This window comes from Scomber scombrus, chromosome 19 (genome assembly GCF_963691925.1).
Source record: "Scomber scombrus chromosome 19, fScoSco1.1, whole genome shotgun sequence".
NCBI classification, from domain to species: Eukaryota; Metazoa; Chordata; class Actinopteri; order Scombriformes; family Scombridae; genus Scomber; species Scomber scombrus.
The window spans coordinates 5,936,540-5,955,018 of record NC_084988.1 but is presented as its reverse complement, the minus strand read 5'-3'; the positions used below and the strand labels follow the sequence as shown (position 1 = coordinate 5,955,018).

At 41.8% G+C, this 18,479-nt stretch overlaps 1 protein-coding gene across 1 annotated transcript; it reads left to right on the top strand.

Moving 5' to 3' along the window:
• The first annotated feature begins 692 nt into the window (after positions 1-692).
• Positions 693-15,121, top strand: map3k9 (mitogen-activated protein kinase kinase kinase 9). Its single transcript, XM_062440093.1, has 12 exons — positions 693-1,166; positions 2,594-3,007; positions 7,303-7,483; positions 9,394-9,542; positions 9,848-10,023; positions 10,120-10,360; positions 11,381-11,503; positions 11,611-11,633; positions 11,673-11,752; positions 11,909-12,021; positions 12,448-13,224; positions 14,267-15,121. Exons 1-12 carry the CDS (start codon positions 776-778, stop codon positions 14,719-14,721), a joined length of 3,123 nt encoding a protein of 1,040 aa, XP_062296077.1. The 5' UTR covers positions 693-775; the 3' UTR covers positions 14,722-15,121.
• The last annotated feature ends 3,358 nt before the right edge of the window (positions 15,122-18,479 follow it).

The following is an 18,479-nucleotide window of genomic DNA, read 5'->3' as shown; positions in this document are numbered from 1 at the left end:
GGATTTAATCAAGAAATCTGTTTTAAATAAATGGGGATGGATTATTAGTGGAGTTTCAATCACACACGCGCACACACACGCGCACACACACACACACACACGCACACACACACACACACACACACACACACACTCATCATATTACTAAAGTTTTGGGAATTATTAATTTTATTGTGTTATGTTGACTGTTTTTTACTCTTTGCTATGAGTTTTTATTTCAGGGAATTGTGCATGCAATTTAACCTTAAATTGAATACTTTATGTTTTATTTGTTCTTTTCTGGGGAGGAGGGGATGGAAGGGGTAAATAACTAAATAAACGAGACAATTTGAAGAAAAAGATTCCTTGTTTTGTGTTTGATTGACATGGAGCAGGTTCATGCTATGACAAGGGTGACCAGCATTTGACGTGCAGAGGAGGGTGGGAAATAAACTGTTGCTGACGTGTCTGTGCACCAATAGGAGGCCGGGGATGAGTCGCACATTGGCACAATTGGCTTAAAATTAAAGACTGCTGCGTCCGAGGAGTTTCAGCGGTGATTGGGTGTAGGATTGTGCATAGAAAAAAATCATCAAGCTGACTTTGAGTGTGTGTGTGTGCGTGTGTGTGTTTGATAGCAGCCATCGGTGAGTGAAAGGCAGACGATGCAGCAGCAGCAGCAGCGGCAGCAGGATGGTGATGGTGCTGTCAGGTTACCGCAGTGTTTGTGTGCGGGATTAGCCTCTACTTAGCTTTGTGTGTGCAGTGATCCAGGTCGCCCCTATGGATCGCGTCCATGGATGTCTTCAAACCCGCTCTGGACAATAGTTTGAGTCCTAAGGCGAGCGTCCCCTCATCGGAAGAAGCGGAGGCAGATGTTTTCCGCTGGCCGACACCGGAGAATGGCATCAGAGCAACGCCGGTTGCGAGACCCTCTGTACCGGTCGTCTGGACCGCCGTGTTTGACTATGAGGCGACTGCGGACGATGAGCTCAGTCTGCGCAGGGGGGACCTGGTGGAGGTGCTGTCCAAGGACTCCCTGGTGTCGGGAGATGAGGGATGGTGGACCGGTATGATAGCAGATCGGGTTGGCATTTTCCCGTGTAATTATGTCAGCAAAGGGAATGGCATCCCGGAGGAAATACGGGACACCTCAGAGCAGCAGTACTCACTGCCTCCTCTGCACCGTGAGTATCCCATTGTGTTTCACGCCTAATGAAATCAAGAGTGCCATCACTAAAAAAAACAGAGCATATAGCATAGGGCTGTGGGTTATCTTTCCTTGTCTTTTGTTAGGAGGCCAGATAAAGCCACGTTGAGAGTGCTGTGTCATGGTAGGCGCAGTGCACTCCTGTTGGCCTAGAAAGGGAAGCATCCTCACAGCAGGCCAGCTTCAGGACCATTATTCATCACACTGCCTGTCAAACAAACAGACACCAGTGATGCACCCCGCCTCGCTGCTCAAATTACAATGCACAATGTGCGCCGCATCCTCAGCAGAGAGAATGAATGATCACATACCTGCAAGTCTTATACATGCAGTATTATCATTAGATGCAACACAAGCCTTTGTTATGCTTTTTAAAGACATGCATTGGCTTGGTATGCATGCATTTTTATGATGACTGGTAGGCCTAGTGTTTGCACCAAATCTGTGCTGCAAGAGAGGAAATAAATGTGTGTACATGTCAAATTGTGCATGCAGAGAAAAAGCTTCTGCAGCTAAATGTGCAGCTAAGGCCTCAGTCAGATAAGCAGAATCAGACTAGTAGATTGCACTGTGGAGCCAAAAGTGAAAGCATGCTAACTTCTTATTGCTCTTTTAGCTGCTTGCCCAAAGGATGCTCCACAGCTACAATATCTGATTTCCAACCATTGACAAATCTTACACCTGCATTTAAGCATAAAATAAAACTTAATTACAGCGTATTTAACCCCAGTTGTTTGGGTGGTCCACACCGCCTCAGCTGTCTTTGTTGGCTGTCTGTCTTTGTTGGGTTTCATCTTTTCATTTTCGGAGGCAGCTGGCCTACTTTCACAAACCATCTCACCTGAAATATTCATCAAGGTCAGTCTGCTTAGTAGACTGTTAGGAATCCACAACATGAAGGTTTACAGCCACAGACAAAGAGGCTCCTCTTCACATCATCACACACACCGTTTTAACTTTTAAACACTCAGTGGAAAGGGATTGTCATCTTTTCAACACATTTTTCATTCTTTGCTTCTCCGAACATCCGAGCCAGATTTTTAGGACAGATGCTCATCCTTGTGTAATAGCAGGAGGGATAGTTCCACTTCCACCAGATGTATTTAGGGCAGCAGGGTGGCTTAGTGCTCTGAGAAAGCATCCTTTTAGTAAATGACCTGGTTTTGAAATCCTTGTTAGCGATTATTTGCCTTGCTGAAGAGTGAAACAGTGAATCCCTGCCAGCTCCAGACAGGTTGACCCTGACCTCTAATGTCCTTGGATCACTGTGAACAAAAATGTGATTTTAATGACATGACATGATCCAAATCATTTCATGAGATTGAATGTTTTAGGGGGATATAGCTTCATATTTTTGTCTTTGCCTGTCTCTCTATGTCTCATCTTTATCTTCTTTTCCTGCAGTCCTGGAGATTGATTTCTCAGAGCTGACCCTTGAGGAAATCATCGGGGTGGGAGGTTTTGGAAAAGTCTATCGTGCAGTGTGGCGGGGCTCAGAGGTGGCGGTGAAGGCGGCGCGACGAGACCCCGATGAGGACGCGGAGCAGACCCTTGAGAGCGTCCGTCAGGAGGCCAAGCTTTTTGCCATGCTCAACCATCCCAACATCATGGGTCTGCTCGGGGTTTGTCTACAAGAGCCCAACCTGTGCCTGGTCATGGAGTACGCCCGGGGCGGCCCCCTCAACCGGGCCCTCGCAGGGAAAAGAATCCCTCCGTGCACACTGGTGGATTGGGCCGTACAGATCGCCCGGGGCATGTACTACCTCCACACCCAGGCCATCGTCCCCATTATTCACCGAGACCTCAAGTCCAGCAACAGTAAGTTCCCTCTTTTTGTGTTATTGCTGTCACATTTTAGTCATTTCTGCAGTGTAAGAAAAAGTTTCTCAGTTGTATCTTGTTGGTGATTATTTTCTCAGTTAATGTATTCATGGTTTGATCTTTAAAACGTCAAAAAATAGTGATAAATACCTGTCACAGTTACCTTCATTCTAAAAACCACATCTTTAAATGACTTGTTGTATCTCATCAGCAGTATAAAACTAACCCATATACAATTTGCAATGATATGAAACACAGAAAAGCAGCAAATCCTCACTTTGGAGAAGCTGAAATCAGAGAATGTTCCACACTTTTCTTTCAGAAATGGCTTCAATTTATTAATGAATTATCAAAATAGCTGCAGATTAATTTCCTGGTGATCAAATTGTTTCAGCTGTAGTTGCAAATGTTCCTGTTTTACATCATTGTAGATTTATTCTGGTGGTTTTGTCAGACATAAACAAGCTATTTTGCAACATCAGTCTGGTCTCTAGCCATTTCTGATCCATCAATATTTGTATCATATTACAGGACAAATGATAAACTGATTGATCAATAATAGTAGTAATTGTTATTTCTATCCATCATTTGCATAGTTTTAGGGTTAAAGAGACTCTAAGTGACTCAGGACTTAGATCGCCTCTATCAGGAATCAAAATTTGCCATATCATCAGGTCTGTGGTAAACTGTAGTGGACTATAATATAATAATAATGGTTATAAATGTCTCTTCTGTCTTTGAAAACAAGTGTTTGTCCGTAGTGTGAAGCAGGATGACAAGCCAGTAATGTAGAAATTAGTGTTTTTCGCTGGTATCAATCTCTTTAAAAATATTGCTGTTTAAAATATTGTATGAAATAAATTTTAAAAACATATAACACCATAGTCACTGCATGCTAAAGTGCTTCTGATCTGCAGCAATAATAACATGTTCAGACATGACAGCAGAAAGGAAAAGTAGTTTGCATGTATGTTTGTGTAGCAGTTGTAATCTTGCATTTTACCCTAGTGGATCCCCTAAATCCCAAGCCTATTACTGAGGATTTGCCCAATGCTCTGCCCCTGCCTCGCTATTGGAGGTTACAGCGATACATACAACCAGCTCCTGGCCTGCCATTGGCTCATTCTCTGGTGAGCAGCTCAGCCTCATCACTTCCAATAGGCTGTGTTAAGTGTTAAGTCAGTCTAACTAGTTGCCATCCAGGGCTCTTTGGGGAAAACCCATGTCCTCTTCACGCAGCAGGACAGGACAGTGTGCCAACCAACTGTCTTTCATTTCTGGCTCATGGCCACGTGGTTGGTTTCCAAAATTTCCCCCCCAGCAGTGAAAGAGTCATCTTTTCATCTCAGTTTGAGTTCCCATCCTTTTTTATTTGTCTGCTTTATAATAGCTGGCTGGAAGTTCCAAATATATTTAACAGAAAGTCAGACATATTTCACATCTATTGGTTACTCATCAGTAAACATAATCATACTTAATAATAAACATGAACTTATCAACCTAACGTGAATAGTTTGACATTTTGAGAAATGCTTATTTGCTTTCTTGCCGGGTTGGATGAAAAGGTTGATTCAGCTCTCATATCTGTCTGTTAAAATCCAACTGAAATTAAATAGCTTTTTTTGGTCTGCTCCAGCATAAATCCAGCATCTGCTCTGTAAAACACCCGTCCTGTGCTCCACTTGTAGAAAAAAAATCATAAACCAAAATGGAGAAATGTATATTTTTAGGTTTCATGAATGGCATCCTCTTAACTGAGTGATGGACTACTGTTAAGTATCAGTCTAAAAAGGTGGAGAAGCAGTCAGGTAGCAGGCTAGATGGCTGATTAGCTGCTCAGCTGCAGCATATTGAACAGCATGTAAACTTACCTGCAAATGTCACTTCAATCCACTTAGATGCTGGTGGGGTTCTTACTCTTAAATACCCCCGCTGACAACACACTGTCTGCCCATGACATGTACAGGCAGGTGACGAATTAAAGGTAAAATCGGTACAGGCCTGAATGATTGAGTCCTACAGTGAGGGGATCTGGTGGCTCTGTTGTGCTGTGAGCGGCATTTCGCTGGCATGGTTTGGATCCATTTGTCCCCTTAGAGGGAAGAGTCACTGCTAATCAATACAAAGTTGTTCTGAGTGATCACCTTTATCCTATGATGAAATATTTCTGTCCTGATGGGACTGGTCTCTTCCAGGATAACAATGCCCTCATTCATAGGGCACTGATAGGTTTAAATAACGTGAATCATCTATTATGGCCTTCACAGTCACCAGATCTCAACCCAACTGAACACTTATGGGAGATTTTGGACCAACATGTTAGACAGCGTTCTCCACCACCGTCATCAAAACACCAAATGAGGGAATATCTTTTGGAAGAGTCATGTTTATCCCTCCAGTAGATTTCAGACTTGTAGAATCAATGCCAACAAGCACTGAAGCTGTTCTCATGCAACATTGGTGGCCCAACACCTTACTAAGACACTTTGGCCCTGATTTGTGTAAAAACGTGTGCAAACTTGACATCAGCTGGGCACTGCACACAGATGACTTCTGTTACTGTGGAGAGGAGGAGATAGATGCACAATGACAGAATATGCACAGTACAAATTTTTTCCACCCGTGTTAATATTCGAGTGGAATATTTCTGGTTTCAATAACAACATTGACTTTGTCACAAATACTCTCCCATGTGTCGTTTTTTCTGGTAATGGCTGATTTTGTTATAACTCAAAATATTTGTTAACCTCTTCCACTAGAACCTGATCACATTTCATTTTGCACTTGCAGGCTTTATGCTGGTCCAAACTCTCCATTAAGACACGCAAAACCCGCAAAACATGTGCAATCTATTGCACTGTGCACACAATTTAGTACCCTTTATTTGGGATCTTAGTAAGTCAAGACCTTTAAGTTGTTTTTTTACTTTAAGCTGTCACCTCTCTGTAGCTACAGCACAAGTTTGCCTACTACCAGTATATCTCTCATCGGCTGCTGTCAATCAAACACAGACAAACCCTCCAGTTGAAAAACAAAAAGGAGCATTTCTGACATTTCCAATAAGATTTTTTTAAAATTCCTTTTTAATAATAGAAAAATATTACCAATAGATTAAATTATTCCTGACTGCAAAATGGGAAGACAAAAAGTCACAGCTGCTCTTTAAGTCTGAACCAAAGTAGGAAACCAACCAACAGACCAACATTGCCGTCCACTGAGCCGCTAGTGTTGCTAAAAACCACTTCTTAACCCACTCAGTAATTTATCATTTAAAAAAACATCAATTAATTCATGGTGGTTTTGTCTGTACCTTTTAAAAACATCCCATCTTCATTGTTTCTTACTCCCTTCCTTTCCCATAACATGCCATTTAGTCGATGCTCTTGCGAAAGCACTATGCATTACGGTGAGTGCATACATTTGGAGGCTGATATCGGCCCCCGGGGGAGAATTGGCTGTGTTCATTTCATGTACTACCTCTCGAGCTACACAGGAGCTGGATTTCCTCAAGCCACATGTTTGGGTTTAGCTCCTTTGGAAACTGACTCTGTAGCATTAGAGCCACATGAGCAGCAGATGAAGGGGTGCTTGATGTGCACCGCAGTCTGTAGACACACCCTCTCCACTGGGCACAGCCACAGCAGATGGCCTGGCATGGTGGAGCTGGATGGGGGAGAGTGAGCATGTGGTTTAGTAGCACTGCTTTTGCTTGTGTTTGTTTCGAATGGGTTGTGGGGGGGTTTTTTTGTGCCTATTAGAGCAAATGGGTGTGCTGTAACTGTCTATTTCTGTAGTTTAACAGTTGTATCAGTGTTCACTTGAGATGTTCTGTTAAAAAAATACTCCTGAGTGAGATCATTAACATTGATCAAAGTCTGTGTTTTTCATCTCTGCTTTCCTCTGTTGTAGTGTCTCACTGTTTCTTGGTTTCTCTGTTCTCTCTCTTTTTCCACTCCGCTTTTATCCTTCCAATCCTTTCATCGTGGCCTCCCTCCAACCGCACCCTGTTTTGTTCATGCATCGTGTATCTAATTTTCGCACGTGCATTATTGTTTTTTTTGTTTTTTTTATCATTCGCCTTATCGTGCTGCTGCTGCCTTTCCCAACACTTGATTTTCCCCGAAACCTTTTTATTTTACCATCAACCCACCTGCCAATCTGCACGAATCCTCCCCCACTCTCCCACATCCCCCAAAATCCTTCCCATCCCTCCAATTTAAAATCCCCTCATCACCTCCTGCTCCACCATTACCGTCCCCCCTCCACCTGGATTACCCATATATCCGCTCCAGTCCTGATCCTTGAGAGGGTTGAGATGGAAGACCTCAGCAACAAGACCCTGAAGATCACCGACTTCGGCCTGGCTCGAGAGTGGCACCGCACCACCAAGATGAGCGCGGCCGGCACCTACGCCTGGATGGCTCCCGAAGTCATCCGCTCGTCCACGTTCTCCAAGGGTAGCGACGTTTGGAGGTGGGCAGAGGAGGGATTTATGCAGCCAACTAACTGCATCCAAGTTGTAACAGCAATCTGAAAATGGAGCCAGGAAAAGAAACCGGTTTACCCACCATGCACAAAAAAGAAAGTTCAGCTCTGGCAGCAGTTGCCATAGTAACAGAGGACATACTGAGACATGGGAACAAAATGTAGTGTTTAGGAGAGGGGTGCAAAACTAGAGTAGGCTGAAAAATACATATAAGTGATACTCAAAATTAGCACAAAAAGTCATCACAAAGGATCCGGTGCTTCACTTATATTAAATATTTAACACAGTCAGATACAATGCATTGTAGCACAGTTTGAGTTCATGCATGTTATTCGTCTATTTGCAAACCGTGTATGTCATTTTCAGGTCAAACCCACAGACAGACATAAAAGGGTGACCAATAGCATTGATTTATGGGGGGAAAAAATGATAAGAGATACAAGATATGGAGATAAAAGGTCCAACAGCAATGCTATACAATAGTCAGTGCAGAGAAAATCAAGGTGGCATACTCTTCTTGAGGCTAATGTATAATATATTAGATTAAAACTAAAAAAATAATAATTAGAAAAAGAAAAGAAAGATGAAGATGAGTAGTGAAGTGTGTAGGAGGGCTGCTCAGTTTTTCATATAAAAATACAAAATGTCCCTATGTCACAGTTGAAAGGCACACTTTATAATGTGTATCCAAATATTCAGGTTATTCAGATTTGATGTGATCATAGAGATTTGATGTGTTAAAGATTTGCTCTAGTTGTTATCACCACAGATTAAATAGCTTTAGACAAGTTGACTCGTCGTATGAACCACATGTGCTAAATATATATTTTAGCAGCTTCAGATGTAAGAATTTTAATAGTCTTGCTGTAAGATCACGGTAAAGCTCAGCTTGTATGTGTGAGCATTTGATTTAGTATGTGATTCATTTTCACAATGCATTGATGCTACAAGACCAATAATCTGTCTGCTTTTAATGCCATGTGTCGTCTTCATCCTGCGCCAGTCTGCCATTTTTGTTATTGTACAATCAGCAGCGTTAACTGTCCAGCTCAGCTATCCCTGACACAATGTGGAGTTTTCCTGTTAAACAGGATTAAAATGTGATCAGTCAGAAAGCTGAGAGAAGGCAGCGAGCATTATAACGGTAATGATAGAAAGATGAATGTCTTCTTGAGTGCCGGCCAGGGTGGGAATCACTTTGGCTCTCTAATCAATACTTCTACGCCGGTGTAGAATAAACTCAAAAAATGATCCTGAATTATTTAAATAGTTTGTGATTTCCTTATTAGTTTCCATACGACAATACAATCCACAATAGGAAGTGTAGACAGTCACATCAGAGCATGTGAAAGTCTAATCTGTGTAAATGCTGTTTGATCCACATCTGTTAATAGTCCTAACTTACCTATCGTGATAGAATAACCCACCATAAAGAATGTGTAACACTCATTCATTTCTTATTTCTTCAATTTGTTGGTCATTTACTGGCATCACATCACGTGGATCTGTCAGCTGCTGCATTACTCCGTTGACATTCTTTCAATTTTGACCTTTTCTGTCTCACCTCAATATTTACACGAGTAGAGTGTGAAATAGTGCTCCTCTAATCCCTTTTTGACATTTATTCAAATAAAGTAGACCTGAACATTTGCTGAACATCCAGCCCTCTCTTTTAGCAAACATCCTGCTTGACATTCATATATTCAAACACACATTTATCTTTTTGATGCTGTAAGTGACTTTGCGCTTACACCAAGCCCCCTCTCTCAGGAGGATTTTGTGGCATTAACTGTGTAAAACTTAATAGAAACACATTATTTGATGGTCTATATCCAAAATGTATTAAAGAAAATTCACTTAACCTTTTTTGTTTTCTCTTATTTTCTTTTCATTGAAGTTACGGCGTGCTGTTGTGGGAGCTGCTGACGGGAGAGGTTCCTTTTCGGGGTATCGATGGTCTCGCAGTGGCTTATGGAGTGGCAATGAACAAGCTGGCTTTGCCCATTCCCACAACTTGTCCTGAGCAATTTGTACGTCTTATGGAGGGTAAGACAAAATATATATATATTTCCTGCTAGGTAGCAGTTATTATCCTCCAAATTATGTAGAAATTGTCATTATGATTATTGCAGAACTATATCTAATGCAAAAATGTGTATTATTATTGCATTTATTATTAAAAATTGGATAACTGACAATGAGATTTTTGTGTAAAATATAACTGCAAAGCATCAAATAAACAAACAGGATACATTCTTTTCCTTTTGGAAAATTTGAAGGGTAAAAATGAATTTTTGCTTGAGGCATCCCTGGCTCAAGTTTTTGAGACTGTTTTTCATCTTCTGCCAAAGACTGCTGGAGCCCAGACTCTCACTCCCGGCCGCACTTCACAACTATTTTAGACCAGCTGACCGCCATCGAGGAGTCAGGCTTCTTTGAGATGCCAGCAGAGTCCTTCCACTCTCTGCAGGATGACTGGAGACTGGAGATACAAGATATGTTTGACCAACTGAGGACCAAGGAGAAGGTAAATAGGAGAGGTTTTAACAGCTGGGATTTGTATGCTGCTATTTAATAAGTGTCATTGGTTTTTATTTCACCTCTTCATTTTGGACCCCTCTAGGAGCTGCGATCGTGGGAGGAAGAGCTGACCCAAGCGGCACTGCAGCAGAAGTGCCAGGAGGAGGCGTTGAGGAGGCGCGAGCAGGAACTAGCCGAGAGGGAGATCCACATCCTGGAGAGAGAGCTCAACATCATGATTCACCAGCTCTACCAGGAAAAGCCTCACGTGGAGAGCAGACAGGGCAAGTTCCGACGCAACCGCCTAAAACTCAAGGATGGAAACAGGATCAGCTTGCCTTCAGGTATCGCAAACAAACTGTTGTGCTGCTTTGGATGTCAAATGGTGGAAAGTTTGACGCTGATGGGGGATATTGTGTATTTTCCTGATGCTAAAGACATTGCATTTAGTAGATACAGACTTCCACAGCATGCCACTCCCTGCTTGGCCCATTATTTTCATATTACTTATCGTTTTTCCCCAACTTGTTGTCACATCATCAATATCAAGGATACGATTGGAAAATATTGTCATTTTGGTCTTTAAATTATCATCCAGCCAACACTTGTCACTCATGTTAATGAACTGTCATGTTGATCCAGAAGCTGGAAACATAGATGTTTTATCATCCGCCATTATACCGAAAAATGTCAAGTGTTTAGCTTTGTGGTGTGCAAACCTGCAGTGAGTCTTCGTCAGTCCACAGAAAATTGATCTGTAACTATTAAGATAATCAGTGAACCAGTGAATCATTTTTAAGAAAAATGCTAAAATTCTCTCCCTCCAGCTTCTTAAATGTGACTATTTTCTGGTCTCTTTAATCTGAACATCTGGGTTGTGGACTGTTGGTCAGGATAAAACAAGACATTATAGGTTGTATCTTTATCTTTTTGTGAAATGGAGACATTTTTCAAAATTTTTTACAAAACTACTTGTTGATTAATCAACGAAATAATTGATAGATTACTCGTCTTTAGTTGCAGCCCTCATTGGGGGCTTGTGCATAAACATACAGTCACTTGTAAAAATGTGAAATGTATAATTATTGGTATTTTACTGCAAAGTTACATAGCAGCTTTAAAATAGTCAGTGTTTGTTAGCTTAAATCTGTAAATATTTGAGTCCTCTTTCTTAACCAGTTCTTGTTGGAAACTCAAAGGAAAAAGAATGGGTGCCATTAAATGTAGAAGAGTGTGACAATTCAAAATGCAAAATGTGTCTGCAGGCATGTAAAGTTACTCTGGATTTGCGTTTCAAGCTTGACGCTCCCCCTCAGGCAGCCTTGAAGCTAATATGTGTTTTTTTTTTTTAAATCCTTGTTTAGATTTTCAGCACAAAATCACAGTGCAGGCGTCGCCTTCTCATGATCGGCGCAGGAGTTTGCTCAGCAGCGGTTCCAGCCCTCCGAGCAGTCCACCAATGCTGCCCCGCCTAAGAGCCATACAGCGTAAGAAGCATCTTGGATGAAATATTACTATGGAGCACATTATTTTTTGCAGTCTCTTAAGATTATTATTCATCGCAAGTTATTTAATGTTGTCTCTCGTTGTACAGTCACTCCAGGGGAGGGGTGTACAGCCTGGGGTCGCTGCACAGCCTTTCAGCAGGATGAAGAGGAGATGGAGAGGAAGGGGTCCAGGAAGAAGGGCAGATCCCGCGGGGGTGGTCCTTACCGGGAGCACAGCGCTGATGCCAGGTGAAGCAAGAATCTACTTTAACCCAGTTACGGATTAGAAATAGTACTTAATGACCTAGTAACATACAGTGTGTATTTTTAAATATAACACCTCCTATATTAAACAATCTGTGCCTCTTTTTCATTATGTCCATCTTTATCTTTTCTTCCTGACAGTGTGAAACCTACACATGAAGAGAGCAGGCAGCGGTCCTGCAGCGCCCCGAATCTTCGCAGATCCCCGAGACACAGTCCAGCAGTGCCTGGAGTGCCAAGCCTGGTGGAGATGGGTAAGCAGAACGTTAGCAGGTATATTTTGTCTGGCATATGAGCGCTCTGCATGATAATACAGAGAACAGCTGTAGCATAAAGGCTGAAATGGAGGCAGACTGGTAGGGGAAAGTGAGTGACTAAGATATTTCACTCCCACGTTGGTCTTAGTGGTTAACCTGGGAAATTCGCAGATATGCATGTTTGCAGCTGTATGAATGTAAACATGCAGTAGCTGAAAAAAGGGTCATGCACACTCAGCAAACCGTATGCGAATGGATGAAATTAAAGTAACAATGTCACAGCAGGCCTCAAGCCGCTACATGAGGGATGAACAGTGCAGGATTAACCGCGTGTACGCACTTGTGTTTGACATTTGCTTCAGTTTACAAGCTTTAGAAGACGACCACAGAGATATTAGCCTGTAAATTATGCTGTTTTTTTAGAAAATGAAGACTGCTGCTTCACTACTGAGCCAGGAGCGGCCTCTGGTCAGTCCTACCTCTGCATCCCCTTCCAAAAAGAGGGCCACACAGGTGCTGCCACTGATGGTGCCGATGGAGAGGAGTACTGCCCCAGCGTCCAGGTGCCAGCGACACCACCGAGCAAGAAAAGCCCAGCAGGTGGTCGTCGCTCTGAGCTGGTCCTGCTGGGCTGTGGAGCTCTGCTGGCAGCCGTTGGATTGGGCTGCAACCTGCTAACTTTAGCCCAACCAGAAGAGACTATCAAACCAAGATGGGAGAGCTTCTTTCACAGAACGGGGGGCCAAAGGCGGAGCACCAGCCCCCCAACTCGCAGACTATTCAGGCGGGAAAGCCCACTGAAACCCTCAGCACCCTCGTTACCTGAGCGAGGCTTGCCCCCCTCTTACACGCTGCTGTCCTTATCATCAGTGTCTGACTGTAACTCCACCCGCTCACTGCTGCGCAACGACAGCGAGGAGTTGTTAGTCTGCCGCCCCGCCTCCCCGCTTGCAAAGCATTCTCTCCCACCTCCTGTCCTGCAGCATCATGGCATCCGAACACCGGTCAACCCGCTGGTCAACACCCACCTTGAGAGCTTCAAACGTAACCCCCGCCAGTCTCTAACGCCCACACACTTACCCTCCTCCACAAGTTCCTCACGTAGCTTACGCCGAACGCCATCAGACGGAGCCATCAAGAAGTGCAGCCCTCCTCATAATCTTGAACCACTTCCAGAAAGGAAAGCTTTAGAGAGCACAGGTAACCTCTTTTCTTTTTCTTTTTTTAGTTTTCCATTTATAATGTTCCATCATATGTCTTGAATGTGTCTCTTTAATATCCTAGATATATAGTTGAATTGCATTGGAATTGTGGGTTTTGACCATGATGAGTTTTTGAGGGTTGATTCTTTTTATGACCTGCAACTTTCAGGGTGAAACAGCAACATAGAAAAAAAAATCTCCAATGACCCAAATGGTTTTAGGATTCGGTGGCAAATAACTCAAATATTCAACCCTTAATAAAACAGAAGAGATAATGTTTGCATGCTAACACACTCACAATGACAGTGCTCATAGGCTGATCTTTAGGAGATATAATGTTAAATCATGCTCAGTGGGTGGAGGTGGAGTTGCAGTTCATGCATGCTAGCATTTGTTTTTTAACACCTGAGAGTGTCATTTCTTTTGCAGGTATTTGGCCATACACCTAACATTTGACCAGATGATGTCAATAGGTGAATAGTCAGGAATCAACAAAGTTATCACAAATCATTCTTGGGTGGGGCATGACTATCTGTACCAGATTTCATAGCAATCCATCCAGCATTGAAACATTCAAAACTACAAATGTCAACCTCATGATGGCACTGGAAGAAAAGTGAGGGGTCAGTAGGCTCCGTCCTCTGGAGACCATAAACATCTGTAAAGAAAATGCCACAGTGAGGCATCCAGTAGTTTCTGAGATATTTCACTCTGGACCAAAGTGTCAGACCGACTGACATTGTCATCCTTACAGCCATGCTGATAAAATGACTAAAAGATAGCTTAAAAGTAGCTTATGTAGCTTGTCTTTTATAGCTGTGAGAGAGCAAAACCTTAATCATATTGGCAGTGGACAACATTATTGGCAAATATCCATCATTTCACTATAATGTCAATACTGACATGAAAACAGCAACATCAAACTTGTGTTCTTAACAGTAAAATTTAGTCTGGATTATTAAATCATGAGTTTGTACCAAATTGTCTGATGTTACGTTTCCTCCGATTGTTTTTGATCTTTCTTTTTCTTTTTGCAACAGGTGGTTTTAGAGGATTAAAAGAAGACTGTTCTGAAGTTCCCCGGCTCCCAGATCCCAATTTGGTGTTCCCCCCCACACCCCGACGTCGCTGTGCCCCCGAACGCCCCAAAACTCTGGACTTTGTAGCTCGGCCTCGGCCTTCACCACGGGCGCGCTGTGATGTGTTCTTGGCGGAGGCGAGGTCTCGGGTAAACGGACAGACCCTGGGTAACGGCGAGTCCCCCGCCCATACCTCCAGCACAGAGACTCCTCCCACGGTAGAGTTTGGGAGAGACCCCGCAGTGCTGCCCACCCCTATGGAGGCCCCGACACCCTATTCCCCCCGCAAGAATGAAAACCTGTTGGATCAGCTGGACGAGGGACAGTTCAGGGATGGAACCGTCCCACTCTGCAGACCGGAGATCAGCTTTCCCAAAGACTCACCATACCGCTACAGACCCGGATTCTGGTCCTAACTTTGTCCCATGTGCATACAGCCTCAGCCCTCACTGGTCCAACACGAGGAGGGGAGAGTCCCTGGTATTAACCTGTTGGATTGTAAAAGGTGTGCGTCAATTAGTACTTACAAAGTGTTCTCTGAATCTGTTTTTAGCTTTAATCAGTACTTAATGAAGGTGGTTCACCTTTTCCCATCTACAGTGATGTGGTCTAAATCACAGGAATACATGCAACATTGACTTTCATGTATTTGCTGTGAATACTTTACCTCTCTGTATTGCCATTTGTGTTAAAATCCTCCAATTTGGCATCTATAACCACTAAAAAAACTGGGGAAATTATTTAAAAATATAATTTAACCCAGGTAGGGTTTTTAAATGTATAAGAAAAAGGAGAATAATCTTTTATTGCTTGATTCCTCTCACCTTATAGAAACCAAGTCGTTTAAGATGTTTCTTGGGGAATAAACAGATGTAATGGCTCGACTGTAATCGTATGTGTTATGAAGAAAAAGCATTGACAGTATCACTAAGCTTTACATATTTTTCTTAATTTCAAGCTTGAGTTGAAGATTGTGCATTTTAATTAAGTGCACTTTTGGAAAGCATCATGAATGTAAAGCTTCAGGTTTTTTTCCATTGTCAAAAAAAAAACCCAAAACAAAAAAAACCTATTTACACGCTGTCTCTGATTATTTGTAACTCATCCGCGAAAGCATTGTGCTATTTGAATGCATCTGTGTGTCTCATTCTCCTGTGCTTGTGGCTGGATGGATTCCTGTTTTTGTACTGAGCACCTGTCGTCACCAATCACCTCTGCAGAGAAATATTCGGGGGACGCTGTTGTATAATATGAGCACTGTTTTGCATTAGCAGCCCACAGTCTCGAAACAGAATAAAGAAGAATGTCACTACTGCTTGACTCGACTGGGTTTGAATTGGGATCGGTTGTTTCCTGTCAGAGTAGCTTGTTTGGATCCCGACCCACCAGTTGAGAAACAAATCCTCAGAAACAAAGAGGGGAAAAAAAGGGAACTTTGTATTTGTAACTCTGTAAATCTTCTGCCTCATGAATTGTTGATCAAGATAAAAATGAGGGATGTATGTATTTAGGTGATGTAAGCAACTAAGTGCATGAGATTTGAATGGCAAACATGTAGCAGGCCCTGGTGGCATGTGGAAGTGCATTCCTGATTATGATTTATATTTCTATTTATTTATTTATGTATTTATTTATTTATATAATGTTATTTATTGATTAATTTATCTGATGTTATATTTTTTATTTATTTATTGCATTTGCCTTGATTTTTTTTTTTTGACACAGTTTACTGCAGTCTATGATTGAGTTTAATGTGGCTTCCAACAAAATGCATTCATTTATTTTTGTCCTCCTGTTCATTTCATGTTATTTTTCTTTTCTTTTGGAGCATTTTAAATGATATTCAGGGTTTTTTTGGGGTTATTTTGTTGGGTTTTTTTGGAGCAGTTAAATAACAATTTATTTAACAAGGGTGCAGATAGTTTTAATCCAGCTCTGGAGCTGCAGTTGAAACTGTTTTACCAATTAGTCGAAAAATAGGCTGCAACTATTTAATTAATGCTTTAATTTTTATGTCATTTTTTAAAGTAAAAATGCCAAACATTCCTAATAACTTCTCAGATGTAATAATTTGCTGCTTTATCTTATGGTAAATTTAATGTTTTTGGGTATATGAGGGTTGTTTGGGGAAAACATACAATTTAATGACGACAAACTGAGCTTTAAGAATATTGTAACGGGCATTTTTCACCATTTCCTGACATCTAGTAGATTGAACAGTTAACTGATTCATCAAGATAATAACAGATTAATCTATAATGAAAAATAGTAATTAATCGCAGCTCTAATTTGAACAGTCAGCTGGGTTTTGCACATCGCTTACATTTTGTTTCCACATTTTTCATGTGTTTGTCTCGGCCAGACTGAGGTTAAATATTATTTTCAAGTAATTTTTACTATTTATTTTCACCTGCTGGACAGTGCGTCTCACATCCAAAATGTTTAGTGGGGAAGTTACTGCTGTCAGAGGTGCTAAATGAACTATAAACCTAGCAGGTAAAAACAAAGAATTATTTGAAAATAATAAATAGAAACACTCTCTGACTCGGTTCTTAATGCCTGTTCTTCTCATGTCAAGTGACCTCTCAGCCTGGACTTCTGCATCCTCTGAGACTTGATCTCTCTTTAACCGAAGTGTGACCTGATGTTCATGCAAATGTGAATGCTCTCTGTCCGAGGACCGTGCGGGATGTGATCGTGCTCGATGTACACAGTGTTTCAACTAAGGGTGCTAGTTGAAGGTGTAGCCAAGGTGTCATTATCTGTTTTGAAATCTTACCACGAATAAGCTGATCTTACTGTCGCTGATGGACATTGTTTCAGGTTTGAAACAATACTGTTATTGACTGACTTGTATTTGCACTGGAACACACTGATTTGAGTAAAATCATAGTAAATAATCCAACCAGGTCGCCATTTCTTCTCTTCTCTGTCCTCAAATGATGCCCTGTCAATGTCCTGAATCAAAGGGTCTCTAATCAATATAATAACAATGCATCAAATGACTAAAAATAGCTTGAACGGTCTCTCAAAGTTCTTGCAGCCTCATTCATCTCTTTGTTTTGATTTTCCAGCCTATAACTTCACTGATTAGGGTTCACTCTCACTCTCTCGCAGCTGTTTTCAGCTAAATAGCTCTGATTAACACAGAGTGCACTACCTGCTCAGCACCTTGCCCCAGTTTGTCTCTAATGTACTAACACAATGTTAACGATCTGTTTCTACAAAAGATAATTACCCTGTGATATTTGACTCAGAGTCAGATGGCTTTATTTATCCCAGAAGGGTATTTCAGCTCTGCAGCTTAAAAAGATGAAAAGAAAACTTGCAGGCAAGCAGCAGCATGTCAGAGACAGCAGGACAGCACATGGATATAAAGCACACAGCAGCAAACACATCCTGGCACCCTCAGGTCGCCCGTATGTACAGTCTTACTCGAGGAACCGGGCCAAAAGCAAGCAAAGCCTGAATAATTCGCATCAGTTTAAAGGAGTGAAGCATTCATTCATTCAAGCTTTTTAGAAAACCTAGAAAAACACCACGATTCTGAATGTATTTCCACAAAGAACATCTGGATAAGAAACTTTTTTCTGCTGCAAGATAAAAATCAGTTTTCCTCATTTTTATTTGACTTTGATATTTGAGCTTCACTGTGCAGAATGATGTATGTGCGGAGTTTGACACATTCATCTGCTGGAAGTGGAAAGTTTCTCTGTGCTCATTGAAAATCAGAGTTTGAGGCGTTGTACTCACAAACATGATTTGTGACACCATGACTAGTTCCGAAGCCAATCTCGGTCTAGTGTGAAGCTTCGCAAGTGTGATGTGGAAACATGGAGCTTCCGGTGAACATAAAACATGGATTTGACTTTTCGGTAAAGTCAGAGAAATCTTGCATCCAGCAGTTTAAAAACATTTGCATATTGAGGATTCAGGATCAATTCAATATGTGACTAAGGATGTTATTTTAAGAACTTCTAAGTCAGTGCTTTTGTGTGTGTGTGTGTGTGTGTGTGTGTGTGTGTGTGTGTGTGTGTGTGTGTGTGTGTGTGTGTGTGTGTGTGTGTGTGTGTGTGTGTGTGTGTGTGTGTGTGTGTGTGTAAAATATTGGATACAAATTATTGATCACAGTATCAGTATTTTCACGTGTCTTAAAACATGTCTGAAGGGGAAG